Source organism: Mirounga angustirostris, unplaced genomic scaffold (genome assembly GCF_029215605.1).
Source record: "Mirounga angustirostris isolate CCGP_5_RB_7025 unplaced genomic scaffold, mMirAng1.0.hap1 SCAF_11, whole genome shotgun sequence".
NCBI lineage: Eukaryota > Metazoa > Chordata > Mammalia > Carnivora > Phocidae > Mirounga > Mirounga angustirostris.
The window spans coordinates 44685081-44713020 of NW_026991719.1; the positions used below are offsets into that span (position 1 = coordinate 44685081).

The window sequence follows — 27940 nt, forward strand, 5'->3', positions numbered from 1 at the left end:
AGTAGGCATTCTCCTCACTACATAGATGAGGAAACAGAGGCTCAGAGGTTAAATGGCCTGCCACAGTCATAGAGTTGGTAAGTGGTCAGACTTAGATTTGAATAAAGAAAGGTACTGACTCAGCTACTTTCCCCCATTAGGTCATCCTGCTTGGAAGAGCCAAAAAGTAGGCAAGACCACTTCTGGCAGGGTTGGGGGATGAAGGAAAGCTATTATTCTTCAAGACTCAGTACTCATGTCCCCCCCTGTAGAGGACAGATGGGATTAGGTGCCCTTCCTCTGAACCTACTTCTGTCCCATACCAAACCACACTATGCTGTCATTGTCTATGTGTCTCTCCCTTCTAGACTTGAGCTCCCTAATGGCAGGACCAGATACAATTCAGTCCTGTATCCCACAAAGGTTCAGCACAAGGCCTAACCAAGGGTAGGCAAGACAAATCTCGCTGAATGAATAAGGTGGTATTTGAGCTAGTTATTAAAAGGAAAAGCAAGATCTGAACAACTGGACATAGGGAAATGGTACAGAGGAAGAAGGAAATAAATTAGTAAAAGCAAGGAAATGGGACCAAGGAAAAAGGCCAGTGATTTTTAAATTATGACAGGATGTGCATAACATGTTTTCATCATTGTTATGTGGATTTTCTTTTCCTTACAACAATGGGATAATACTACAAGCCCTGTTCTGCAACTTGCTTTTTTTCATATAACAATAAGTCTTGGAGATCCTTCCATGCCAGTATACAGAGATAGACCTTTTTCTTTTGATCTGTAAGAGTATTCCATAGTAGGGGTGAATCATGAAGGAAAAGTTGCTCTCTATTGATGGACATGAAGGTTGTTTTAATTTTTTGCTATTATAAACAATGCTGCAGTGAATATCTTTGTGTATGCCTGGAAGTGGCTTTGAAGGATAAGCTCTTAAAAGTTGAATTGCTGGGCCAAAGGAATGCACATTTTGTTTAAAATGTAGCTAAAAGTTATTTCTGTTGCTTTAACATTTTTATAGACTGGCTAAAAGATTATTCCTACTCACATAATCCTGTCTTTATTTTGAGTAGCATACATCATGCAACCTTTTCATTAAGAGCTGGCTGAGAATGTGATCCTACAAGGGCATGTGACAAAGAGTTGCGCAGTATGGTTTATGCTTGCAGTTGGGACTGAATGTTTTAGAAAAGACCTCTGGTTGGGGGACCATCTCGTAGTAAAGCCTTAGAGAAATCTACCTCTAAGATATGGCTCTCAGGTTAGAAGTATATGCACATGTAAGATTCTGGGGGCAACTAACAAAAAGGTGCCATAAAAAATCGCACCAATTTGCACTCCAGTCAAGGAATGTGAGAGGTTCTGTTTCTTCACAACTCTTTCAATCCTCTCAATTTTGGCACTTTAAAATTGGTACTTCGTTATTGTTTTAGTTACATTTCTTCAGCTATTGGCAAGCTCGAGTATCCTTTCTCATTCATCAGCTAATGGATGTCGATTTCTTTGCTGAATTGCCAGATCACGTTATTTTTCTATTCTAAATGTGGTATACATCTTTTTCTTATTGATTTCCAGGTGATGATGTATAGACAGAGATATTAACCTTTGCCTGATATCTATGTAGCAAATACCTTTTCCTAGCCTGTTATGTTTCAATTTTGTGTATAGTATCTTTCTCCACACAGGAGTCCTTAACTTCACTGTAGCCGAAATTACTGTTCTTTACTTTATTGCTTCTGGGTTCTTCCATCATGCTCAGAAAGGCTCTTCCACCCTAATATTATAAAAATATTCTGTATTTTCTTCTGGTACATTTATAATTCTATCCTTTGTATTTGATTTTATATGAGACAGGGGTTTAACTTCACTTTTTCCCAACTGATAAGCTGATGGTCCTATCCCACTTACTGAGTCCCTACTGATTTGACATGTGTTTTTTTTTTATCATAAATTAAATTCCCATATGAATATATGGGTTTGTTTCTAAAATCTCTATTTTGTTCCATGTATGTCATCCTCTATTTCTGTGTTAATATATGTAATTTCTGCAGCTTTATGGTAAGTTTTGTATTTAATAGGACAAGTTCCCCTCATTGTTCTTCTTTTCCAAAATTTTCTTTGTAATGCATGGGCATTTACTCTTCCAAATGAACTTTAAAATCCAATTGCCCAACCCCCAAAGAAAATACCACTGAAATTTTAATGAGAAATGTGTTGAACCTTTTGACCAAACTGAGGGGAAAAAATTGTCATTTTTACCATATTCAATCTTCCCATCCAGGAACAGGATAGGACGCTTGACTGTTCAAGTCTTCCCACAGCCTCTGATGAAATTTTACAGTTTTCTACAGAGAAGCATTTCATGTTTCTTGTCAATTCCTAGGAATTTTATCATTTTTGCTATTATTGTGAAGGAAATCTTTTTCTATTTTTTCTTCTAATTAGTTGTTGCTGGTATTCAGAGACGCTAATGGTTTAGGTGTATATTTCTCTTGTATCTAGCCATCTCACATAATTTTCTTATTAGTTCTAATAAATTTTTCCTTTTATTCTCTTTGATTATCTAAGTAGACAACCACATCATCTTCAAAGAGTGCTAATTCTGAGTCTTTCTTTCTAACATTTATACAACTTATTTCTGTTTTTTAACCCCACTGGTTAAAACTTCTAGAAAAAATGTTGGTTAGTGACAGTGATGGCAGTCATACTTCTTTTGTTCCCGAACTTAATGGCAATTTATCTAGTATTTCACTATTACATTTGATGATTGTCTTTGGTTTCTGATAAAAAATTCTTTACCAATTTAAGGATGTTTTCACTGATAGCTTACTGTACTAGTTATCTATTGCTGTGTAACAAATTACCCCAATACAGCAAGAAATAACTAGGACACTTACTAAGAGTTCTAAAATCAAGAATTGATGTGTAATTCTATCAGATTATTTTTTCAGCATTTATGGAGATAGTTATATGTTCTATTTAATCTATTAATGTAATCCATTACAATCACAGCTTTCCTAATGTTGAACAATTCCTGCCCTCCTGGGACAAACCTTCATTTGTCAAGATACATTCTTCTTTCAATACACTGATGGATTCAGTTTGATACTCTTTTATTTAAAATATTTGTGACTGTATTAATATATGAGATTAGGCTATAGTTTTCATTTTTTTTTTGTCTAAACCTATCCAGTTATACTAGCTTTCTGGAATGAACTAGGAGGCTGTCCATTTTTTTCTATTATCCGATCTTTCCAGATTTGATAGAACTTCCATCATACCAGAACTTCCATAATACCAACTGGGCCCTGGTACCATTTCTGAAGAGAAAACTTTGACCATATTTTTAACTTCTTCTATATTGTTCTATTCTAGTCAGCTTTTCTGTCATTCCTTAAGTCATTTCGGTGATTTATATTTTCCTATAAAACCACCCATTTCATCTAGAGTTTCACATTTATTGGTATAAAATTATACAAAGCATCTTTTATGACTTTTTTCATCTCTTCAAAATCTGTGGTTAAATCCCCTTCACCATACCTTATTTTATTTATGTCTTTCTTGCCTTTTTCTCTGTCATATCTGTCAGAGGACTGTCTGTCTAGTTTACTGGTCTTTTAAAAAACCACCTCTTAGTTTATCAAGTCCTTTGTTTCATATTTCATTAATTTCTGGTTTTATCTATAATAATTACTTTATTCTGCTTTCTTTTGGTTGTTCTTTTTCTAAATTCTTGAGTGAAATAATTAGTTCATTTAATTTAAACTGTCTTGTTCTCTAATAAAAGCATTTAAGACTATAAATTTTCCTCTGGGAATCCCCCATGGTCACATCCCGTAGGTTTTGGTATATAGTATTCCCATTGACATTTATTCCAAATAGCCTATAATTGATACTTACCCTAAATAGTCTATAAATTCCATTCTTATTTCCTCTTTCACCCAAGTATTTTTTCAACTTTCAAGTAGGCCTGACCTTTTTTGCCGTTGCTGTGAATATTTCATGATATTGCATTATAATTAGAAAATGTAAAATGTGATTTCCAATTACCTTGGAAATCATGTTGTTCTCAAAGGTGTGGGCAATTTTTCCCTCTGCCTAAACACCCTTCCCCATCCTATCCAACTGGCCAACTCTTACTCATCCTTCAAAGCAGCTCAAATATTACATATCCTAGAACCAACCGCTCCCACTTTGGGGGGCAGGTATCTAGGGAAGGATTTTTAAGGAAGGGCAAACTACAAACAGAATCTGAATGTCCTCTTTGGTCTCCTACCTGGTCTCCCAGTCACTCTCCTCACATGCTCAGACATCCATTCCACATTCATTCCAGGGGCTAGAGGGAGATGGGGGAAGAGGTCTGGCAATGCTATGGCAGATTTGTCCGGAAGGGTTTAGGATGGGGGGAGGGATGGGTCTAGCTCTTACCTGCTCTCTGCCAGCCTGCCTGAGGGGGTAAGCTTCATGGAGTCAAGGACCTGAGTAGGACAGCAATACTGGTGTAGAGTATGAGACGCTGTGGACCTGAGAGACAGCAAGAGACAGAGAGAGAAAGAGAGACCGAGAGAGAGACAGGGAGGGAGGGGAGAGGCAGGGTGGGGAGGAAGGACAAGGAATAGAGAGCGAGTGGGGAAGGGGAGAAGGAAGACTGGGAGGAATGGGTGGCAGAGGATTGGGAATGGAAGAGGAGGGTTGGGAGGTGGGGAGGCAGGGCAGGAGGGAGAGAAGGAAGAGAGGGAAGGAAGGAAGGAAGGAAGGAAGGAAGGAAGGAAGGAAGGAAGGAAGGAAGGAAGGAAGGAAGGAAGGAAGGAAGAAAAAAAGAAAAAAACCACAAAGTCAAGAAAGAGAGGACGGCACTCGAACCACAAACAGAACACAACGACAACAGGGGGCAGCAGAGACAAAAGAGCCGGTCTGGGCCTCCTGTGATCCAGGTGACTCCGTGGGGACCTGAGCCACGGAGACACTGGGACACCACAGCAGGGAAGGGGGAAGGGAGCCCTCCTCACACCAGACGCCACACGGGTAGGGAAGAGGGGAGGGGAGGGGGGATGAAAGAGAAAGGGAAAAGCTGCATGGGGGGGCTCCCCCTTATAAGAAGGGAGGAAGGGATGGAGAGCGAAGAGCTCTGTATCCAAAGAGGGGGAAGAACCCAGGCCAGGTGGGTGGAGGAAACACTGTAGGAGGAGAGGGAAAGGGACAGAGAGAAACCGAAAGAGACAAGGAAAGGGTGAGACAGAAAAGGAGAAAGAGCAAGAGGAAGACAGAGAAAGGGCGAGACAAAAGACACAGAAAGAAGACAGGGAGAGGCAGAGAGCGCCAGAGCAGAGGAGAGGCGAGGCGAGGGCGGAGGAGAGCTGACAAGGTCTCAGTGGTCTAGGTGACAGGATGGGACTGGGGCTGAGTGGGTGGGTGGGGCCCAGTGAGCCAGGGGACAGGGTGGTTCCCAGCAGGAGTCTTGGCTTCCAAGGCCAGTGCTGTGCCCCCAGCCCAGAGCAGGGCCCACACTCCACCCTGCAGCGCTCTGCCCCCACCCCTAGTGCAGGGTCCAAAGGCCCCTGTGCCTCCTGCTTCCCACGATTAAAGTCCAGAGAATGGGTGGTGGGGGGAGCTGGACAGGAGGTTAGTGAGGCTGAGGGCCTGGTTTATGCAGTGCAGGGTGGATGCTGGGAGTGGAGCTGGCCCTTCCAGGTCAGCCAGCCCCTGTCCCCCACAAGCCCCTGAAGGCAGGTTGCGGGTCAGGGCCTAGCCATTCCAGAGCCCAAGTAAAGACCAGGAAATGTGGCTGCAGGCCATTCCAGCTACCCAGCATCTCACTTGTGATTTTGAGGATGCCCAAATCTTAGATCCTTCTAGAGATCTTAGAATCTGAGACCCTGAAGTAATCGTCATCATCAGAACGACTGTTTCTCAAGTGCCATCTAGGTGCCCGTCACCAGCCCCAGTTCTTGACTCATTATCTCATTAAACCTGAGAAGCAGAGCCCCTTGGGCTGCTGGAATGTTCGCCTCAGAGACTCTTAGCGGCCGTGGGGAGACCTGCAGTGCTAAGCCAGGCCAGCATGCCAAGGCAGCCACAGTTACACCCCTCATGGGCCACGGACTGTGCTGCTTAGGGCTCCAGAGTCCTCGCAGGGCCGGGCACCCAGATGTCCGCTCTCGCTAACTCCCTCCCCAAGCCAAAGGCCTCCAGGAGTCCAAGAGGGGAAGCCAGGAACCAGGAAGCCAGGAGGCTGCTGAATCAGCAGCCCAAGGACCGAGTCCAGGCCGGGGCAGGGAAGGAGGGGGTCAGGCTGCAGGGTGGGAGGGGGCGCTAGGCTCCTACCTGCTACTCCACCCGGGGGGCTCCATGGGTCTGGACCTGTCCCGAGGGCAGGCCCCCTGGCCAGCCGGTGCCTCCACTGTATCACCACCCCCTCCTGCCCAGCCCTTCCCTAGAAGGAGGAACCAAGGAGGCGGGGCCAGGCCAGCCGGGCGGTAGGCCAGACTGCAACTGGAAACTCTGCTCCTTCCCCTGCTCCCCCAGGAGGGCTGGGAACTCCAAGTAAGAGGAAGCAGTTTTGAGAACTCACAGTGACTCCTCCGGGCCAAACCCAGGCTAGGCTCCCCACACGCATCTTTGCTGGAATCTCCCTAAGCACCCTCTCAAGTATGTGTCACTAGCCCTATTCTCCTGAGGAGAAAACTGAGCGGGAGAGAGAGACATTAAGTCACTGGGCACAGGTTCTACAGCTACTAAGCGGCAGAACCTCAAGATCAGGGCCTGGTTTGACCATTCCCCGGATCGGGATTCTGTCCCCTCGGCCATATTGCTGCCTCGTGAATACAGAAAACTTTCCACAGAAGCTTTTCAACAAACATTCTCATCTTCTGCACAAAGAGACTCTGTTTTGTTGTTGTGCCCAGATGCTCCAGATCAAGTAATATTTAAATCAACCATTTGGGGAAATCAAGATGAGGCCCTGGCCAAGATTCCTGAGCACCGCAATAAGCTCTCATTCTCTTCTGTGTTGTTTCCTGGACTGGCTAAGAGAAATGTTCCGTGAACAGAAAAGCAAAAAAAAAAAAAAAAAAATCAGAAGAAACGCTGTTCTGGACCAAGAGGCTCTTCTCCCAAGGAAACTGCCCTGCCTGACTTGACAGATGGGGAAACCGAGGCCTAGAGAAGGGCAGAGTCTTGCTAATGTTCACATAGCCAGTCAGACTAGAATCCAGATGCCCTGACTCCCTACCTACCTATCACAGTAATCTCTCTCTCTCTTTCTTTCTCCTCCACATGGGTGGGGCTGGAGAAAGGAGAGAATTTGGGTGGTGTGAAGGACTGAGGGGGGGGGTGCTCCTGAAAAGTCCCACAGCTCCAGCTCAGAGCGCTCCTGTCATTTCACGGCCCCAGAGCCCAGGTCCCTGGCTGTTCTGAGCAGAAGGCGGCCCTGGGAGGGGCCGGGGGGGCAGTGATCTAGAAGGAATAGGAACTGACAGGCAACAGGCCAGCCTTCCTGTCTTCCTGCCTCCCTGCCGGGGCAGCTGGTTCCTCTCAAGAAAGCCAAAGCCGCTGAGAGAGATAGGCCCTCCAGACCACCGCAAAGTTGGCATCTGTGGGCCGGTTGGTTGTGGCCTCCTCTTCCTCCTCCCACCCTCTAAAGCCCCTGGTCCTCGGGGCTCAGCTCTGGCCTCAACCCCTGCTTTTTTCTTTCTCCTTCAGCAGCCCTTCTTGCTCCTGCAGCCAGCTGTGCCTTGTGCCCAAGCACCCCTGACCCAGACCTTCCTCTTGGCCTGGTAGGAGCTGAGAGATAGAAATTCTAGTCCCGGCCTTAAGGCTGAGGTTGTGCGACCCGGGGCAAGCTCCTTCCCTCTGTAGTGAGGCAAAGAGCCTACACCCGGGTGCCTGGTAGAGTGAGTGCCAAGTCCCAGCTCTACCACTTTCTAGCTGGATAACCCCTCTGAGGCTCAGTTTCCTTATCTCTAAGAGACAAGTGGCAATTTCTACCTCATGGGTTCTTGTGAGAATTCAGTGAAACGAATGTGCATATATAATGAAGAGTCAGCTTGAGCCTGAAAGAGTCTGACCCCTCTCCCAGGAAGACAGGGGAGACCCACGGGGAAGCCTATTTGTCTCAGGGAAGGGGAGAATTCTCGGAAAATCTCTCTGAGCCACTCCTGGAATTCAGACATATCTGAGCATGTTGGGTAGACTCATGGGATGACCCAGTGGGCCGAAAGGAAGAGGAATTAAGGGTGAGGAGCTTGACCCCAGCTGCAGGGCACTGATGGGGCCTTCACTCAGTTATTCAACAGATCCTGTGGACCAGGCACTGGGCCTGATCTCATGGAGCCTGTATCTGAGAGGAGACAGACATTCACCAATGAATGGAGCGAAGCTGGGCAAAAAGTGGAGGTAGCAGGGGAGAATGTTCCAGGCTGAGGGAACAACTTGGACAAAGGACCTGAGGCGGTATTTCTAGGAACTGCGAGGAGGCCAATGCAGCTGAGTGGAAAAAGCAAAGGGGAGAGAGGCGAGACTAGAGACGTAGGCAGGGGTCCAATCATGCAGAGCCTCGGAGGCCACGATAAAGTTTCCATATTGATACTAAGAGCAGTTTGGCAGGCTGTGGTTCGTGGGTGCCCCCACTGTGGGGAAGGGGGAGTATCTCTGAAGCCCCTGAAGTTGTATGGAAAATATTAACGAGTAACAGCATGTCTGGGGGGAGAGCAGACGGGTTTATGATCCCCAAAGGGCAGGGAAGCTCCTAATATGATTCTGTTCACTTAGCGCCAACCATAAGCTAGGGGCAGGCAGCCTAGAACCTTCTCTGAGCTGGCTGCTACCCCCCCAACCCTCCAGCTAGTCTCAGCCTTCCCCCGCCGCCCCCCCCCCCATCTTCAATCAGTGCTCCACCCAGACAGAAGCATTTACATTCTCAGCCACAGGGCTGTCCAAGCCTTCTCTTTGTCTTGGCTCAAAAAGCCATTCCCCACCCCGCCCCCACTCCCCCCTCTCCACCTGGCTAGCTCCCCCTTGTTCTTCACAAGTCAGCTTAGAGGGTGCCCTCTGGGAACTCGCCCTAACCCCTCCCCTGTTTCCTTCCCTCTCCACGCTTGTCTCAGCATCGTCTGTTCACATGCTGATGCTCCTTCTGGGCCAGAGGCCCTGTGGGGACAGGGGCTGGGGCTTATTTATCCCTGTGTCCCCAGCACCCAGCACAGGGCACCTAGTCACACAGGTCAGTAAGTGGTGGTTGGGGGTAGACAATCCACCCTGTGGCGGAGGCTGCAAGATGGGCTGCTAGACACTAGAGGGCACTGCGGTCACTGGAATCCTGGCCGGAGGCTGCCCAGGCAGACCCAAGGCAGGCCCCAGGACCAGGTGTGCAGGGAAGCAGGGAGACTCTGCTCCTAGGGCCTGCAGCTCCTCAGCTCTGGGCCTAATTGACCAGGGTCCCAGTTACAGCCTCCCAAATTACCTTCTGCTCCCGTTCCAGACCATTTCTCACGACAGCCCCTTTCCTCTGCAGATACAGCTTTAGTTCTTCACAAGTGCAGGCGCCAAACACGCCTCCCACAGTCGTGGCATACATTTTCTGCTCTGCCCCAGACACTCTCCACTTCACCTCACCCCACCCCGCTCCTCACCTGGCCAACTCCTACTCGCCCTCCAAGTCTCAGCTTAGATGTCTGCTTAGAGAAGCCTCCCTGACCCTCAGGCTGCATTGGGTACGCTTCTGAGATGCTCCCGCCCTGCGCTTCCCCGGTTATAGTCTGTTTTCTCGTCTGTTTTCCTACTGGCCAGTGAGTTTCCTCAGAGCAGGACTCTATTATTCATCGTTGTATCAACTGCATCTAATTTAGCACAGTGCCTGGCACATTGGATGTACTCAACAAACCATCCTTGAGTGAGTGAATGGATCGATGGATGAATGGATGGATGGGTGGGTGGACAGGTGGGTGGGTGGATGGATGGATGGATGACTCTGGCAAGTCACTTTACCTCCACAGGCTTCAGTTTCCCCACAGCTGTGAAGTGCACACAATCACCCCTACTTGGCAGGGTGGCCAGGAGGCTTAGAGAGAATGTGTGCCGAATGCTCCCTAACAGTACCTAATACACAACAGACATTTTGTGGATCAAAGCAATTATTAATATTTGGAATAGTAAAAAAACAGAAAAAAAAAAAAAAAAAAGGAGGGGAGGGGAGAAATTGAAGGAGACTCTGCCCTGAACCTGGGATGATCTCTCCCACTCACATTTACCATTTACACGTGGAAGATGGCTTTAACGATCATGAGAAAACTATCATTCTTGTTTAAAAATAAACAACAGCACCTTCCGTGTGCCAGGCCAGAAACAGGAGGCCCCTGGGGAGGCGGTGGGCAGCCTCTAAATCTCAGCCAGAGGATGTGAGGCCAAGGCCAAAGTCAGAGCTGTGGGCATTGCCCCTGCGTCTGGAGAGCAGTCATAATGGGCACAGCTGGTTCCAAACTCTTTACTCATAGGTGAAAACTTGTCTAAGAGGTCATTAATTCTCTCTTAATTAATGCAAAAACTGCAGGGGTTTGTATTAATGGAAAAGTAAGCTCAAGCGTCAAGCTGATAATATTGATAATGTGTGCTTGTAATTATATACTGCAGATAACTATAAATTCAGTTGCTGTGCTAATAAAATGTGAAAATTCCCAAAGCACCCAAGAACTTGGTAGCAGCTGGTATCATGAGTAGCATTTATGCCAGTTGTTCTGAGGCTATGAAAATCACCACACACTGGTAGCAATGGTAATACTCACTGTGCACTTAAAAGCTGTTCTGGCATTTAAAGGGGGGAATTATTTCAATAAAATAGGGTGTTTTGAGGCAAGAGCACGGAACTTGAAAGCACAGCGAGGAAAGGTCAACTTGCATTAGAGTAGGAGCGGAAGTCTTGATGGATGGGCAACCTTAACCACCATGGGCTCTGAGCAGGCTGTCCCCGCCCCAGGCGCTGACCTCACTTGTGTACCCAGAAAACTGCTCACCGTGAAAAGTATTTGACCTCTCTCTCCTCATCCACTTCTAAGGGAACGGACTCCCACCGACAGCCCCTTGCTGTCTTGTGTTACCACAAGCTGGACAGAAACACTGCGGTCATAGGGAATGGACGCTTAGGCTAGAAGGTCACGTAGCCTGCGGGCTGGCAGTCAGAGCAGGTCGTGGGAAAGCAGAGGAGGCTAGTCCAGAGAGACGAGTCAGTGACAAAGAGATGACAGGGACCAAGCAAGCCATGAGATACATAGACGAGACATGGGCCCGGGAGGTACAGAGAGAGAGAGAGAGAAATCTTGGTCCTTGACTTCGTGGTCCTGCTTCCAGTTGGTGTAAGGCCTGGCTATATATACACTTCATTTCTCAGATTCTGTGAGAGGTAGTCTCACAATAGTCCCCCCCCCCACCACCACCACTCTTTATTCTGGAGCAAGTTTGAGTGGGTTTCTGTTCCCTGCAACAAAATGTACCCAGACTAAGACAAGGGAAAACTGGGGATATAAGTGCAGGGCTTGCATAAGCCAGACCGCATAGGGAACATTATGCAGGGAGGGGGGAATGCAATTCTAAAGTGTTTGTGATTGCTCCCTCATTTCCTGACACTTGCTACCCCAGACACACGCTACAGCCACGCACTCACACACGCTGACATTCAGTGGCACGCAGAAACAAAGGCAGCGATGGCTGGATATGCCGGGATGCAGACACCCAGACGCACATGGCCACGTGCCAGCACCCCTGTGCTCTCCACACCCACATGGACACGGAACCGGGTGGCACACAGGAGCGCGCCGACACGCGTGAACACGGTGGCACGGCCCGCGAGGCTCGGGGCAGGAGGCGAGGCTTGGCTGGGCTCTGTGCAGCCTCCCGCCCCAGCTGCCAAATGACTCATCCCCAGGGCTGCTAATTAAAGCCAGGACAGAGGGGACAGAGGCAAGGGGAGGGGAAGAGAGAGAAGGCAAGTTTATTTTGGTGCCAACCAGGCACACAGCCAGCTCAGGGGTCACCCGCTTCCTGGGGCTGGGCCAGGCAGAGGCAGGGGAACGCAAAACAGGAAGGGAGGGAAGACCCTCTTACCCCTTCTTGTCCCTCAGGAGCTTCCTGGAATGGCACCTCCTTTGGGAAAATTACCCAACATCCCCCCCCCATCCTCCTCTATCCCACTGTCGTTCCAGCTCTACCCACTCCCGACTCTAGTCCTTACAACTGGCTTCTCCTCTTCAGCACGCTCCCATATGGGCTTGCCAGAGCCGGCTCATTGGTGTCTGTACCCCGCTTTTGTCCTGCCACCCCCGCCCCCGACAGACCACCCAACACAGGTCTAGTACACCTGTCCATGTGCTTCTGGAATACAGTCGGGTTGACTCCAGTATAGTGTGGGGACGGCAACTCTGATGGTCTGAATGCCTATCCTAGTTCTCCTGCGGGGTAAATAACTTCAGCTCCCATTAGTCTCCTCACCGGTAAAATGACAAGAATATACAGCCGCCAGCATTATTATGGAGATTAAATGAGAAAGTATAGGTAAAGTGGCCAGCAGGGTGCCCGGCATATGACAGCTTCAGCAATAGCACTCACTAAATGCAGCTGCTCCTGACACCCCACCTCAGGCCTGGCGGAGTGGCAATGACACAGAGCCAGGTTCCAGGCCCGGTCCTGCCACGCAGTGCCCGGGGAACCTCAAACAAAGTCACATAAGCTCACGGAGCACTGCCTCATAGGCCAAAGGGGACTCGTGATGTGACGCCAGAGAGCTACTGTAAAGATTTGAGCCTGTCAAGCATCCCGGGTGGAGCCCAGCCCTTAGAAGCTGCCAGGTAAATGGCAGCAAGGAGGAGCTCAGACCTTTGGGGCCAGAGCATCCCAGGAGGGAGGAAGCAGGCGGGGTGGACCAGGGCAGCCAGGGGAGGCTTCCCAGAGTGAGCAGGACTAGAGTTGAGCCCCCAGAGCCAGAAAGCATTCAGCAGACACTAAGTGACAGGGTTCCAGGCACAGGACGTGTTGGGAACAGGGAGCTGGGCAGGGCGGGCAAGCAGGTTACGCCACCGAACAGGAGGTGGACGCAGCATGGGAGGGAAGACTTAGACAAGCTGGCTCGCCTCCAGGGACTGGTGGCGTCTCAGACATGTGGCCGCGGGAGCCTCGGAAGGTCCATGAGGTCTCAGCCACCCCAGATTGCCAGGAGGTCAAAGCAAGGAAGAATCTTGGAGATTATCTAATGCAAACTCTCGTCGGACAGATGGGGGCACTGAGGCCCAGAGTGGGAGGCCTCCTCTGGGAACCGAGCCAGCAGGGGCTCCTCCTCCCACTTCTCCTCCCCGCTGCCGTTGCCATGGGGACATCCCAGGCTCTGCGGGTGTCAGTGGCTCCCCCCACCTCCTCCCTCCTTCCCTAGCAACAGGCCACCTCCTCGGCTCTCATCCTTGCGTGCCTGGCAACCCCAGCCTGGTCCCCAAGGCCCCCTAGTTTCAGCCTGGCCCTCCCTACCGCGGCAGGGCCTTCAAACCTAGGATCCCTCGGCTTCTGGCTTCTGGGGGCAGAGGTATCGGCCCCTCCTACCTCTGAGGGAGGGAGGCATCTCCACATTCCTCAAGCTTGACTATCCAGTAAAAGACAATGGGTAGAGGAGGGCAGAGGGCACTACCCTGTATTGAGCACTATTATATGCTGAACACTGTTTTACTTTCATTTCTCTCATCTAACCCAGAGAAGTCAGAATTGTTGTCCCCATTTCACCAATGAGGAAGCCAAGGATCAGAGAAGTTCAGGGACTTTGCAGAGAGCGCACAGCTAGGAGGCAGGCTCCGCTGAGAGCCATGCTTTGTGAACTTGAGCCAATGCCCTCTGCGGACCTCGGTTTCAAGTGCCCGTAGGCTTGACAACTTCTCCCAAATCCACAGGAAGTCCGGGCACCTTCCTCTGGCCACAGCCCTCACACAACACCAGCTGTTCAGCTCTAATTAGACTCCACACTTCCTCTGGCACCCCATACTTAGAAGCCCTCAGGCCCCGCTGGTTTTCGATCTACTGACCCTGCTCCCTCCTTGCTGTTTTGCTGCCACAATAGCCAAGGCCTAGCCCCTCTCCTTGGCGGGTCTTCTCCCCACCTAAACCAAAGGGAATGAACAGATTTGTCCAAAGTCACATAACTAGAAAGTGACCTGGCCAGAAATGGAGCCCTTTGCCCGGATCCAGTCACTGCCCTTGCTACCCTGCAGAGCCCAGTCTCTCTCCTCCAGCCTTCCCTGGCTCCCACCGATGACAGACGGTATCTGACCAGCCCCTGTCCGTGTTCGCAACTTTAACATTACCTCTTTTCCTGCCCAGATCTGTTTCAACCCAACCCACTGTGCCCTCTCTGATCCTGTCCTCGCTTCTGATGCACGCTGGTCCCACTTGCAGGGATGTCAAACCCCCCCCACCACCACCGCCGACGCCATGCAGAGTCGGCCTGTCAGTCCTCCACAGCTCGGATCAGATTCTGCCTTCTCCAGGAAGCTCTCCCGGGCCCCTCACTGAAGTAAGCTCAAGAATCTATGTGCGGTCCTGGGAGCATCCCCACACGGCCCCACCCCAGCCCTGGTTCCAAGGTCCGGGGTCTTCCTACCGCGTTTGGCAGATCTTGCCCCACAGGTGCTATGCTTTAGGACCCTCCCACAGCCCGGTGTGACCCTTGCTTCTCAACTGCTGAGTCCTCAAGACCCCCGTAGCCTCCTGGACTGTGGGCCCGGGACGGATGTCAGGAAGCATGTCTTAGTAAAACAAATGCTGGCTTTAGAACCAGACAGCACAAGGTGTGAGTCAGGGTGATGCCACCCTGACCTCTTGCTCTTCTTTCCTCGGGCAAGGCGGTGACCCTCTGGGGCACCTCATTTTCCTCATCTGTAAATCAGGGATCCCAATCCCCGTCTAACAGGGCTGTTGTGAGCATTCAATAAGATCATGTTCAGAGTTCTTAATATGTGAGAAGCAAATGATAGCCACTATTATTACTAATATTAGGATGATGATGAGGAGGATTATTATTATCTGCAAGGCTGTCAAGAGCCCCCGCAGTGGCAGTGTGGGCAGGGCTCTGGGCTTGGTGCCAGGCAGACCTGGGTTTGAATCCTGGCCCAGCCATCTATCTCTTCGTTGCGTGGCTGTGGGCAAAACCCATAACCAGCCCAAGCTTCAGTTTCTTCAACTATAAAACAGCGATGATAAGGCCAGCCCAGGTTCCACCTACAAGGTCACTGGGAGGATCAAACAAAAGAAAGTCCCTGACAACTTCTGTAAGTTGTAAAGGCCCAAGGCATGTCATCATGACTCATGATTATGAGCAGTAGTAAATACCCCAAGCTACAGGTCCCAGGAACTTCCCTGCTGGGGAGAGCTGGGAGCTGGAGATGCCTTTGATCAGGTTCCTTGACGAGTAGCAGGGCTATCAGTGGGGAGGCCTGTGGGCCTGTGCTCAGAGCCATGCCCCGTTGCCTTTCTCCAAACCCGCAGTGGGACAGTAGGATCCGTGCCTTTGCTAGACTAGTACCTTCCTAAATGCTAGGACAGGCTGTGCCCATGCCTTACTCCTTGGCTGCGTGCTGGGACTAATTGCATCTTGTCACATACTCTTTGCCGGGACACTGGGCCTGACTGCCTCCCTCACAGTCCCCTGCTTTCCCACACGGCCACAGCCCCTACCTTGGCCCTAGGCATCAGCAGGCTGATCCCACGGCCCCTGCCTGGGATGCCAGGACACGGTGTGTCCCATTACACACTCCCGGCCGTATGCTGGGATCCTCAGCTCCCCTTCCCACATCCACTGCCTGAATGGCAGGACCCGGGCTGCTGCATACGGTTGGGTAAGTTGTGCCCTGCGCAAGGGTTCACAGACAAGAGGCCACAAACGGGGGCTGACATGCAACCTGTGCTCTGCTCACTGAGCCGGGAATCCTGGTGAGAGGCCGCAGTATCCGTGTAAGAAGGACACATTCCTCCCACTGATCTGCTCAGTGGATTCCACCCTTCCCAAAGGCACCGTGTATGCTAGCTAGGCACTGGGCAGCCCTGGCTGGGACACAGTGTACCCATCCCATGCCTCGGTTGCCTGGGCCCCTCTCTTCTCAGAGGCCCACTGCATCGCCCCTGGCCTAGATGCTAAGACTGAATGGGCCCTAGCCTGAGTCCCCCATCATTCCCATTTAGACCCTGTCCTTGATACTTGTGTCTTCACGAGGCCTCTGATGGGCTAAGGCCTGGGAAAGGTACAAAGAGCCCCTGTGTTTACCCCAGTTTTACTCCCACCTCCCCAAGTGGCAGATTGCTCGCACCGTGACAACTTACTGAAGCTTGTAAGCCCTTTTTAGCAAGCACATAAATAAAAAATGTGCCCTTGTCACCATAATGTGTGTTTCTAATGTGTAGAATGTGTCACATCGAAAGTCCACCCGGATCCCACTACTCAGGGCCAGCGCAGTTCGGGGTGGAGCACCAACACTAGACCAGGGAAGCCCTGCTTCTCTCATGCCCCCTTCTCCTGAAAGAAGGTGGAGAAGGTCCCAGGTCCAGAGTCAGCCTCTCTGTGGGTTGGCTTCCCCATCAGGGCAGCAACCATGAGCCCCTTTGAGGTTCAGCCCAGCCCAGAGGAGCTAGGGTCAGAGAGACTGAGGAACAGTTTTCAACCTCCTGCCCACGCCTGCCACACTCACCCCAGCCCTCCCACTTGGCTCCATACCTGCTCCTAATACCAATGGGACAAAACCCCTGGGGTTGACCCCCACCCCTGCCCGTGGCTTCCCCACGTAACAAACCAGAGGGCCCCACCCGAGTCCCTGTCCCATCTCCCAACTGCTACTAGAGAAAGGGGGTACTGACCTGACTGTCCTGGAATTCTCACCGTCAGATCTGAAAGGGAAACAGAAGAAAAAACCCAACAATCAGCCATATGCTCTCCATGCTTCTTCTCCCTGTGCCCTATGCAATGGCCTTGCGGCCCAACACATGTCACGAACGTGAGGGGTAGGGTGTTTCATGCAGAGAAGAGCCAGTGCGGAGGTTGGGAGATGGTGAAGGACCTGGCCGGGTTGTTGGGAAAGGGAGGGGGACAGTGTGGCTGGGGTGGACCGAGCAAGGAGAGGAGTGGTAGGCGGTGAGGTCAGAGAGGTGCCAGGAACCAACCATGTGGAGCCTGGTGGCTCAGGAGGGAGAAGTGAGGCCCAAACCCAAGTGGCTAAGAGGCAGCCTGCAGCTATGGGCCAGGGCACAGCCGAAGCTTTAAACACAGAGAGACCTAGCCTGGGAAATTGGTTCTGCCACATACCAGCCCTGTGACCCAAGCAAGCCCCTTCCCTTCTCAGGACCTGAGCCTCAGTCTCCCCACTTGGAACCCAAGGCCAATCCTGGCAGGGCTGTTGGGATGATTAAGCCCTTTGGAACCCAGCAGACAAATGCCAGGTATTATTAACAACATAGAAAAGGCTTTGCCAATTGCCTGGTCCAACCTGCTTATTTTCTAGATGAAGAGAAAGAGGCTGAGGGGGTAAGTGAGTCAGCTGCTGGGCTCCTTTCTACTACATTGGTCTGCCTTCTTCATTGTGAGGCCCCCTCAGAGGTGAAGGAAGGGCGAGAGAAGAGAATGGAGTGGAGGACAGCTTTGAAGGAACTGAGGGGATGAGCGAAATCTGAACCACACCCCTCTGGTTGCTTCTCTTCAGAGGGGTGTGTGTGGTGGGTTGGGGGGAGGATTGGGACAGTGGAGCCCGTGCCTTGGGGGTGGGGAAGGGGAGGAAGAAGGACCAGGGAACTTGGAAGAAGTGGGAAACTGTGGGAAGCCGCCTTTCTCATCCCCTTAGTCTTCTTCCTCCTCCTTTACACCCCTCCCCACTCCCCGCCCTGCCTTTGCCCTGCGGAGAATACAGAGATAACACGTATCATCATCGGCTCTGTCCTTAGGTGAGGGAACCAAGACTCAACCTCAGTGAGAGGAGCATCATCTACGTTGGGTGCAAAATGATAGAGGGATGCACAGGGAGGGGAGGTGGACCTCAGCAGGGAGTACTTGTTAGAAGAGTGAATGGAGCCCTCACGGGTGAGGGGGGGCAGGCAAGCATCAGGGTGCTGGAGCTCTAACTGGGTGAGTACAGCCCTCCCAGTTCTTTTTTTTTTTTTTTTTTTAAGATTTCATTTATTCATTTGAGACAGAGAGATACAGAGAGAGAGAGAGAGAGAGAGAGAGAGAGAGAGCATGAGCAGGGGGGAGAGGCAGAGGGAGAAGGAGAAGCAGACTCCCCGGACTTCCCACTAAGCCTGGAGCTGGACGTGGGGCTCGATCCCAAGACCTGGAGATCATGACCTGAGCCAAAGGCAGATGCCTAACCATCTGAGCCACCCAGGCACCCAGTTCTGCTACTTACTAGCCACATAATCCTGGGGAAGGCACTCCCCTATGCCCAGCCTCGGCTTTTTCACTTGGAAAATGGGGTGGGGGAGATTCAGGTGGCTGTGAGGCTCCACCCAGCACAGTGTCCGCGTGGCACATGATGCGTGTTCAGCCAAGGATGGTGGCACTAACCTTTGGCCTTCACAGCCCCCTAAAGGGACAGAGGACCAGGGCCACAGAGCACCTTTTCACATTTATTAAAACTTTCCATCTCACTCTGCAGCAGCAAAATTGCTTCTGAGACTCAGCCCAATTATTCACAGGTGCCAGGTGGGAGGGGTCTGACTTCAACGACTCCCCACCTGCCAACAGAATTGAGGCCAAGCCCCTCAGCCACTCTCCCTGACACTAGTCCTCTGCTCCAGGCAGGCTCGTCTTCTCGCCACACCCCCACCCCATCCCCAACCCCCAGCACACACTTAATCAGACCCAGACCTGGGAATATGAACCTTCCAGGAGCTCACGGGCTGGCCCCTTTGCCCCAATCTACTTGAGAGCATCAGCCACCTATATAATCATCTCCATCATCATGTGACTGATCACTGAGCCCCTGCTATGCACCAGGCACAGTGTCAGGCTCTTTCCTTATGTTATTTACTTTGGTCCTGCAATGTGGGAACTGCTCGTCCAATTTTAAGATGACGAAACTGAGACTCAGAGAGGTGGAAATGATTTGCCATGCATCATACAAGTAGGGGAGCTTGGCATGAAGCCCAAATCTTGTGCTCTTACCACCACCCTCCACTGTACCAGGGGCTCAGTGCTGGGCACATATGCACGGTTAAGGTGAGTTCCCTTATCCTACTTCCCTAATGTCAAGACCGACTCTTCCTCTCTAGGGTTCTTTGTTCTGAGAGGTTATCACATATGCACCTCTGTTCCAAAAGCATTTCTCTCTTTTTTTAAGATTTTATATATTTATTTGAGAGAGGGAGAGCACGAGTGGGTGGGGGGAGGGAAGAGGGAGAGGGAGAAGCAGACTCCCTGCTGAGCTGGGAGCCCAACGCAGGGCTTGGGTGAGGGAGCGGGGCTCGGGGCTCCATCCCAGGACCCTGAGATCCTGACCTGAGCTGAAGGCAGACGCTTAACCGACTGAGCCACCCAGGCGCCCCTCCAAAAGCATTTCTATATGATGTGTTACGGTCCTCAAGACGGCAGCTAAGGGAGCAAAAGAGCTCCGAGCCATGATGCAGAATGAATTAACCAGTTCTCCTCACTGTGGACTGATTCTTACTAGTTTGAGAGTGTATGGCATCGTGTGACCCTCAATGTAGGGGTGCATCCCACCTCAGAGGTTTACAGCCCCTTATGCACTTAGTATATTATTATGTGTAGATAACAATCATCACTATTGCTGCGCTTTACCTCTTTGGGGCTAATGCCCTGCCTAATGATCAGTCTACCTCTTACTCCATGGAGCTGAGCCACCATTCTTTGGGAGGCAGCACAGACTTGGATAAGTCACTGCTGTCTGGACTTTGGTTCCTCATCTATAAACAATGGGGCTATGCGAGTTGAGTTCCAGGCAATCATCAAGCCCTAAAATATTTCGTTTCTTCAGAATGCCAGTTTCTCTTTTGTATCAACTGGGTTCAGCTGCCTACATAGAGACCCAAAGACCCAAGGTACCAGGCCTCCCTTTATCAGTCCATATCAGGAGAAGAGATCCATCTCTCCTGCTACTCCCACAGCCTTCTCCTAATGAAAGGCCACTTAGGACGCCGGGGTTCTCAAAAGGTTTAGCGGGGCCAATTCCTAACCTCAGGAGTGGTTCTCAATAAACAGTAACTTATTGAAGCCTGCGAGTACAGTGACCACATTTTCTGAACCAAAAACTTGGCTATGTAATCTGACCTAGGATTTTAAGTCATCTCTACCCCCAATGTGGGGCTCAAACTCATGACCCCGAGATCAAGAGTCTCATGCTCTTCTGACCAAAGATTTTGACCCTGCTGCTTCCAGGTACAAGAAGCAATCTGGCAGATGGGACAATAAATGGCAAAATATTGAAAGTTCCTGAACCTTTCGGGGACTTAGGGGGATAACAGGGCAGAATAATGGAAAAGAAGGTAAGCTCTTGAGTTGCCATGTTGGGGTTTCTACCCTCGCCTCCTGACTGGTTCCCTGCCTCTGGGTTTGGTCCTCTGAGCCACCTGTAAACAGTATCTGGGGAAACAATAAGGTGTCTCACCCCAAGAACCTGGAATTAGATAAACAAGACCACCCTCTGAGAGCTAAACTAATAAACATAAAATACATCAGAAATGACACATGCAAAGTTACCCGAAAGAGACAGGTCCTCGAGTCAGGATTTGAGTTGAGTAACATGTCTAAAAATTCAGGTGTCCAACAGAGAGGAGAAATCTACCATGGATGTAGATTTTTTTTTTTTTAAAGGAGGCTTGAAGGAGGGGCGCCTGGGTGGCATAATTGGTTAAGCATCTGCCTTCAGCTCAGGTCAGGATCCCGGAGTCCTGGGATCCAGCCCCGCATCGGGCTCCCTGCTCATCAAAGAGTCTGCTCCTCCCCCTGCTCATGCTCTCTCTCAAATAAATAAATAAAATCTTAAAAAAAAAAAAAAAAAGGAGGCTTGAAGACAACTGTGAACAGGGCTCCTTCCAGCAGTGCCCTGAGGAGAAAGAGGTTGGTACCCTGGCCCAGGGATCTCACAGGTCTCTCAAAAAGCTGAGAACCAGCCGTGGGGCAGTCAGGCACCCTCTCTCCTAGGCATCACCTTGTCTAACTGCAAGTCTCTTCAATGGGGAACCCCCTTCTCACTGCTAAAGGAACATCTCTAAAAGGCAAATCAGCTGACGTGGTTCTCCTGCTTCAAGTATTCAGTAACACCCCCCGCCCAATTGACTTCCTGCCTGTCCAGCCCAAACTCTCCAAAGCTCTCCATCTCACTCTGCCCTCCCATCGACTTTTCTAGCACATCAGGCATTTGCTACCTGGACAACCCCTGCCCCTCTTTAGGTCTTTTAATTGTATTAAAGTGATATGTGAAATAGTTTTAAAAGTCAAATTGTAGCGGCACCTGGGTGGCTCAGTTGTTAAGCATCAGCCTTCGGCTCAGGTCATGATCCCAGGGTCCTGGGATCGAGCCCCGAATTGGGCTCCCTGCTCTGCCGGAAGCCTGCTTCTCCCTCTCCCACTCTCCCTGCTTGTGTTCCCTCTCCCACTCCCCCTGCTTGTGTTCCCTCTCTCGCTGTGTCTCTCTCTGTCAGATGAATAAATAAAATCTTTAAAAAAATAAATAAAAGTCAAATTGTAAAAGGATCTCAACAGAATGAAACTCCTTTTCAACATTATTTTTTTTGAGTTCACTTTCAGATTTCTAAAGTATATGTTCATATTATATTGCTAATCTCTTGTGAAATTTATTTTCTTGTGTGTCCTTTTACAATTTTTTTTTTTTTTGCCAAAGCAATACATGTATGTGGATTTTCAAGTTACAGGGACTTCGAGAATTATAACAGAAAACTTAAATTCCCCACTCTACCCCCTTCCTACACCCAACCCCCACTCTGAGAGACAAACCCTCTTCAACTCTTTAAACTGCTTGTTCAGGTATTTGCCTCCTCATTTCTAAAGAACCCATGCAGGGCACCTGGTTGGCTCAGTTCCTTAAAAGTGCCTGCCTTTGGCTCAGGTCATGATCTCAGGGTCCTGGGGTGGAGTCCCTCATCAGGTTCCTCTGCCCCTCCGTTCCCCTTCCCTCCCCTCCCCTGCTCCTGCTCGCCATAGCATATGCTGTAACTACATTTCCCTTCCCATACAACTTTTCCTTTTCCCTGGTGTTGATGGTGTTGATGGTGATGATGACTTTGCTTGCTTAGTTTTCTTCATATCTATGATCGGTTCTCCCCAAACTCTGTCAGGAGTGCATTTCTCCTCTCAATGTGTTTTTGACACCTCAGATAATCCATCAGATTTTCTTTTTCCCTTCGAGACATTGTCCTGACTGCAATTCAGGCTGGGCGCTCTCTAGACCTGCATAAGGGTGCACAGAGGATCTTGTCCCCGCCCCGTCACTCTGGGATTCCTTCCACCTCTCTTCTGCGTTGGATTTCCTGTTTTCTAGATCCCTTGGCCTTTTTTCCGACTTTATGTCCACATATTGCTGGAGCACATTCTCTAGCGCTCCCCCTGAGAAAAGAGGCCTGGGACACAAAATCTTTAGACCTCATCTCTCTGAAAATGTCTTCCTTACACCCTCCACCTTGACTGATAATTCAACTGAGTATAGACTTCTAGAGGTTGGAAATTATGTTCACTCAGAATTTTGAGAACACTGCTCCACTGTTTCCTAGCTTGCAGTGTTGCTGTTGAGAAATCCAATGCCATTCACTTTCTTGATCCTTTGTTCATGAAATGTTGGTTTTTTTTTCCTGGAACCTTTCAGGATCTTCTTGTTATCCCTGGTATTCTGGAATTCCACAGGGATACCTTGGTGTGGGTCTTTTTATCATTTATTTTGCTAGTTACTCAGTGTGATTTTCATTCCTTCAGTTCTGGAACATGTTCTTGTATTTTGGCTTTGATCACTTCCTTCCTGCTGTTTCCTCCACTCTCTATTTCTGGAACTCCTGTTGTTGGATGTTGGAGTTCCTCAACTGATCCTCCAATTTTCTCATCTTTTCTCTTCTGTTGTCTATTTCTTCGTCTTGTTATTCTGCTTCCTAGGATATTTTGTCTCCTTTTATTTTCTAATCCTTCTTGCTGAAATCTTTGACTCTCACTATCTTTAATTTCCCAGGTTTCTTCTCCTCCTTCCTGACCTCTGTTCCTTCCAAGTTCCTTTGTTTTCTGTTTGTTGCTTGCTTTTTTGGTCACTCTTATAGGTTCAAATACCCTTGTACTATCTGATCATCTCTAGCTACCTAATACCTAAGGCTTACCGGTGGGGTGTCTGTGTGTGTGTGTGTGCGTGTGTTAAGTGTCAGTTGTACTGAGTTTAATGTACATAAAATCAAATATACCTATCTTAAGGGTCCTTGGCTGGTGATCCTTGGCGATTGGTTCCCATGACACTAACAAGCAGATGGGAAGCTCTGTGTATAGACGGAACTTGCCAAGTAGTCGGCTTCACTACAGTTGCTGGGCTGAAGCCTGTTCTTTTGTTGAAAGACTCCCACATGTCATCATTTTGAGGCCTTTTTCTAGAGCCTCTCACTTTCCTCAGAGAAGACTACTTTGTTCTCTTGTATGCTCCTGACTTTGGTGTCCTGGCAGTAGGAGAGTGGCAGGAGGTTGGGGTCCCACTGTTTTAGGATGGAGATCCCTTTGCTTATAACCCTGTTTCATCCCACCCTTCATTGTGCCTGGTATCCCCAAGCCCAGGGCTTCTTAACTTCAATTTCTCCAAAGGATCAACCCCCATCTGCAGAGATGGGGCTTGGTGGTGGAGGTTCCTCACTAGATGGGGCCAGGGCGGGGACGAGAGGGTCTGTTCACAGACTTTCAATATTCTCCCTGTTTTCAATTCCACACCTCACCCAGCCTTCTGTGGTTCCTAGCACCTCTGAATCCTAAGCATTTCTGGGGCTCTCTGGGCGTAATGATTTACTTTTGGTCAGCATCCCGGACCCTGTGTGTTTCTACCTTTTTTATTTCTTTACTCATATTTCAGTTGGATTTGGGGAAGCAGCAGAGATAAATAAGTTTATTCAACTCATTATGTTTAACAGGAAGTTCCTCTTCTTACTGCAGCCAACTCCTATTCATATTCCGTGACTCATTTAGGCAAGACCTCCTCCAGAAAGCTTATCTTAATGTCTCTAGGCTGGATGAGGAGGCCCTCCTCTGTTCTCCCGCAGTGTCCCTTTCTTGCTTCCATCACAGCCCCGATCAAACTGTTCTTAAAGTGTCCATTTCCATGCCCGACTCTCCGTATAGATTGGGAGCCCCTGGCAGTCTGGGGCTGTGACTTAGTCACGCCTGCGCCCCCCCCCCCCCCCCGGATCTCGGGTTCTGGCCCACAGAGGTACAGAGCCACTATGCAGTGATAGAATGAATGAATAAATGAATGACTACCAGAATGAATCAGACCATCCAGAAAGGGAAATAAGCTGAAGACGATTGTTTCTCTCCAAAGCCAGTTCCCTAAAAGCCGCAAGTTCCCTAAAAGCTATATGCGCTCACTTGCCCACTGCAGCATGATCTAAAGCCGTGGAAAAACGGGCCCAGCTTCTATGCCCTACATTCAGAGGATGGTTAAGTACATTATGGTATATCAGTTGCTGTTAAAAATAATGCTCGTGAAGAATATGCAATTACATGGGGGAAACGCTCAAGTGAAAGGAAGCAAGAAAAACTTGTATGTGCTGTATCATTTCAGCTATATGAAAAGAATAAAAAGAACAAGGGAAATACACCAAATGCTCACAGTGGCCGCCTTTGTGTGCTGTAATTAAGGGTAATGTTTTTCTCCTCTACTTTTCCGAGTTCTTCGACATTTTCTAATGCAAGAATGCATTAAATGTCTAATTTTAAAAAAGGCTCCTAAGAAACGAAGGTAAATGTCCTGAGAATGCTATGGAGAAAACACTGTGAGGGGTACCTAAGAGTCTGTGTGCAGGCCCAACAGTGCTTGCTGGGAAGGCTCTGTTCTCCACCGTCCAGAGGCCTTGAAGACTCAGGCCCACAGAACACCAACCCCTCTCACTGCAAAAGCAGGACCTAGCTCAGGAAGCCAAAGGAGGAGGATCTTGGAGTCTAGCTTCTTACAAATCGCAACACCATAGGCCATACTGGGAAACAGAGGCCCCTACACTGGGCCCCAAACTTCAGATGCCCCTCTCCATGAGGTAAAGGGTCTGTGGGGCCAAGGGAATATGACCATCAGGATCTTTGGTCCTCTGTCTTCTAGACTGCACTCCAGGTACCCAGAACCCCAGAATTCCCTGCCTGTATCTCTTGAGCTTATTTGCAAGAATTGTGTGGTCTTATCCAGGTCCATCTGCTAGGCCCAACAGGTGGCCAAGGGAAAGTTGGAGGGAGGCAGGGCTTTGATGTGGCCTGGAGTGTCCACATACATCTCAAGGTTCTATATGAACCACAGGTGGGAAGAGAAGGGGGGAGGGCCAAGGGCCTCAGCTGGTACCTTGCCTGGGCCCTGCAGAAGTAGAGGTAGGCAAGTCCATAGGTCCTTAGGCCTCAGGGTTTATAAAAAGGCCTAACACTGAGAGGTGGACAGATCTGCGTTCAAATCCACTTATTTGCTGTGCGACCATGAATGAGTCCATTCCTTTCTCTGAACCTCAGTTTCCCCAACTATAAAATAGGTATAGTAATTCCAACTTTAGAGGGTTGTGGTGAGGCTTGCTGGGGACACAATGGCCTAGTGGTTATGAGCACAGGCTTTGGGTCAGACAGGCCTAGGCCTCAATCACAGCTCTGCCCCTCGTAACTATGTGATTTACATCTGTAAGGCTCAGTTTGCTCCTCAGTATAATGGAGATAACAATAATATTAATCCAATAGAGTTGTTGGAAGGATTGTGGTTGTAAAGAATATGTAATAACATTGGAAAATGCTTAAATGAGGAAAGGCTGCTTAATAATCGTTGTGCAAATATTGGTTATGGTGGAGTTGATGGGGCCTTCTGTACTCCCCATCCCCCTGCCCAGCTTTATTCTTTGCCATAGCCCTGACAACTATAGGACATATTCTGTATCTTCTTGTTTCTTTTCTGCCCCTGACCCCTGACATACACACACTAGAATATCAGCTCTGCAGGGCAGAGATTTTATCTGTTTTGTTCACTGTGTCCAAGTACCTAGAACAAGGTGAACAGAGAAGATGTTCTCCTACAGTTAAGTAGATAATCTGCTACTTAGGGGTAAAAAGGCATTCTTGGCTAATAAAATAGCCAGAATATAGGCATGGGGTCACAAAGAAGTCCACTATGCTTAGGGAACCCTAGACAGTTCAATCCAACTTGAGTACTGGTCAGAAAGGGAAGACCGTAGCTAGAGAGATGAGTGGAGCCATGGCCTGGCCAAAAGGGGCACACAAGAGCTTTCCTAGACCACAAATGGTGTAAAGACTTACATGTGATGATGGCCAGGGAATGGAAAAGCCCTCGGGGAGAGGCAAAGATACCTTTCAAGTTCAAGAGTCACCTAAATCATGACAATGTGAAAAGTGACTGTAAAAACCTTTTGAAAGATAATTCAGCTGGAGAAGAAGACTCCTGCCTAGGGGACCCATCTGAGCCCAGAATCAGACCTAGAAATGACACAGAGGCAGGTAGAGAGGTCAGGAGGATGACAGAATGGTGACATGCAAGAAAATCTCATAAAGGTTAATAAGAGAGAACAACCAGATGAATCACTGGAAAAATCAGAAAGCTTGTTGGATAATGAAACCACTTTCAGCAATGGATCCACCTGACGTTGAAGGCTGAGATGGTGGCAGGGATGCAAAATGAAGGCCATGGCAATTTTGAGGGCCAGTTATCCTTTTGCTGGTGATTACTCTTCCCACGGTCCTTGATCACCACTACTCATTGAACAAGTTCTGGGAGGCCAAGGATGCTGAGGATGATGATGAAGATGGCTGCATACTTCAGAGGAAATATTTGGCAATCACTTTTTAAATTTCTTCCTTGGGAAATAACGAGGCAAGTGCCACTTCACATTTTTATTTTAAAAAGAAGACAGGCAGAGACTATGACAAAGAGCCTTGAATACCAGGCAACAATGTATTGTCCTATAATTTCTGGGGAGCACTTGGGGGGCTCAGCCCTAGGACTGATCAGGTCAAATGCTGCTTCCCCAAACCTCATGCTCCTTCCTGTCAAGCAGGCTTTATTTGGTCTTTAGCATATTTTGCCTTCTAGTAATCCAAAAAGAATAAAGGAACTATTTATTAAGCACCTACGACGGTTCGGGGCTTGTGTTAGGTTCTTGACAGCTGGGCGAGATGGTTATTCTTCTTGCCATTGTATAGATGTGAATACTCAGGCTCAGGGCAGCGATGTGATTTGCCTAGAGTTACACAGCTAATGAGCAGTAGAGCTGAGATTCAAGTCTGGGTTGGTCTGACTTTAAAACCAATGCTTTTAACTGCTACAGCTGTGGTTTCCTTCTGTCATGTCAGAGCCAAGTGGCACTTCATCTCCCATACCAGCCTGTGAGCTTGGCCTCTCTCCCTTACCTGGCTCCAATCTCCCCTACACACAATGCAGCCCAAGCCGCCCAAGCCCGCCCCCTCCCCCCGCCCCCTGCCAGTGAGCATTGGGGGGGGATGAGCTTCTGGAAGAAACAATCATTCAAGGTCAGAGGGGGAGCACCAAAAAGGGAAGGTGGGGTTAGGCACAGGTATTGCAGCCCAGATCAGCTCAGCATTATGCCAAAAAAAAAAAAAAAAATAGAAGAAGGGGGAGAGAGAGAGAAAAGGATAATGGAACTGGTTCTCTCCAGCCCTCCCTTCCTGCCTCCCTCTGCTAGAGGCAGAGGGATGGAGGTTCAGCCATGATGGGGAGGAGAGTGGGTGGGAGGGGGAGCAGCTTAGA

The 27940-nt window shown here is 49.3% G+C and overlaps 1 protein-coding gene across 6 annotated transcripts in view; it reads right to left on the reverse strand.

The window, feature by feature from the left end:
- The window catches only part of IQSEC2 (IQ motif and Sec7 domain ArfGEF 2), a 78156-nt gene that overhangs the window by 37182 nt on the left and 13034 nt on the right, over positions 1 to 27940 (reverse strand). For 2 of the 6 annotated variants that reach the window (XM_045878283.3, XM_045878267.3), the window contains exon 2: positions 16857 to 16886. In XM_045878283.3, coding sequence (XP_045734239.1) covers positions 16857 to 16886 — 30 coding nt within the window. Of the gene's footprint in view, positions 1 to 4415; positions 4636 to 6311; positions 6471 to 16856; positions 16887 to 27940 lie in introns of those variants that run through there. The other 4 variants (XM_045878276.3, XM_064574085.1, XM_054508080.2 and 1 more) reach the window with 4 other exon arrangements.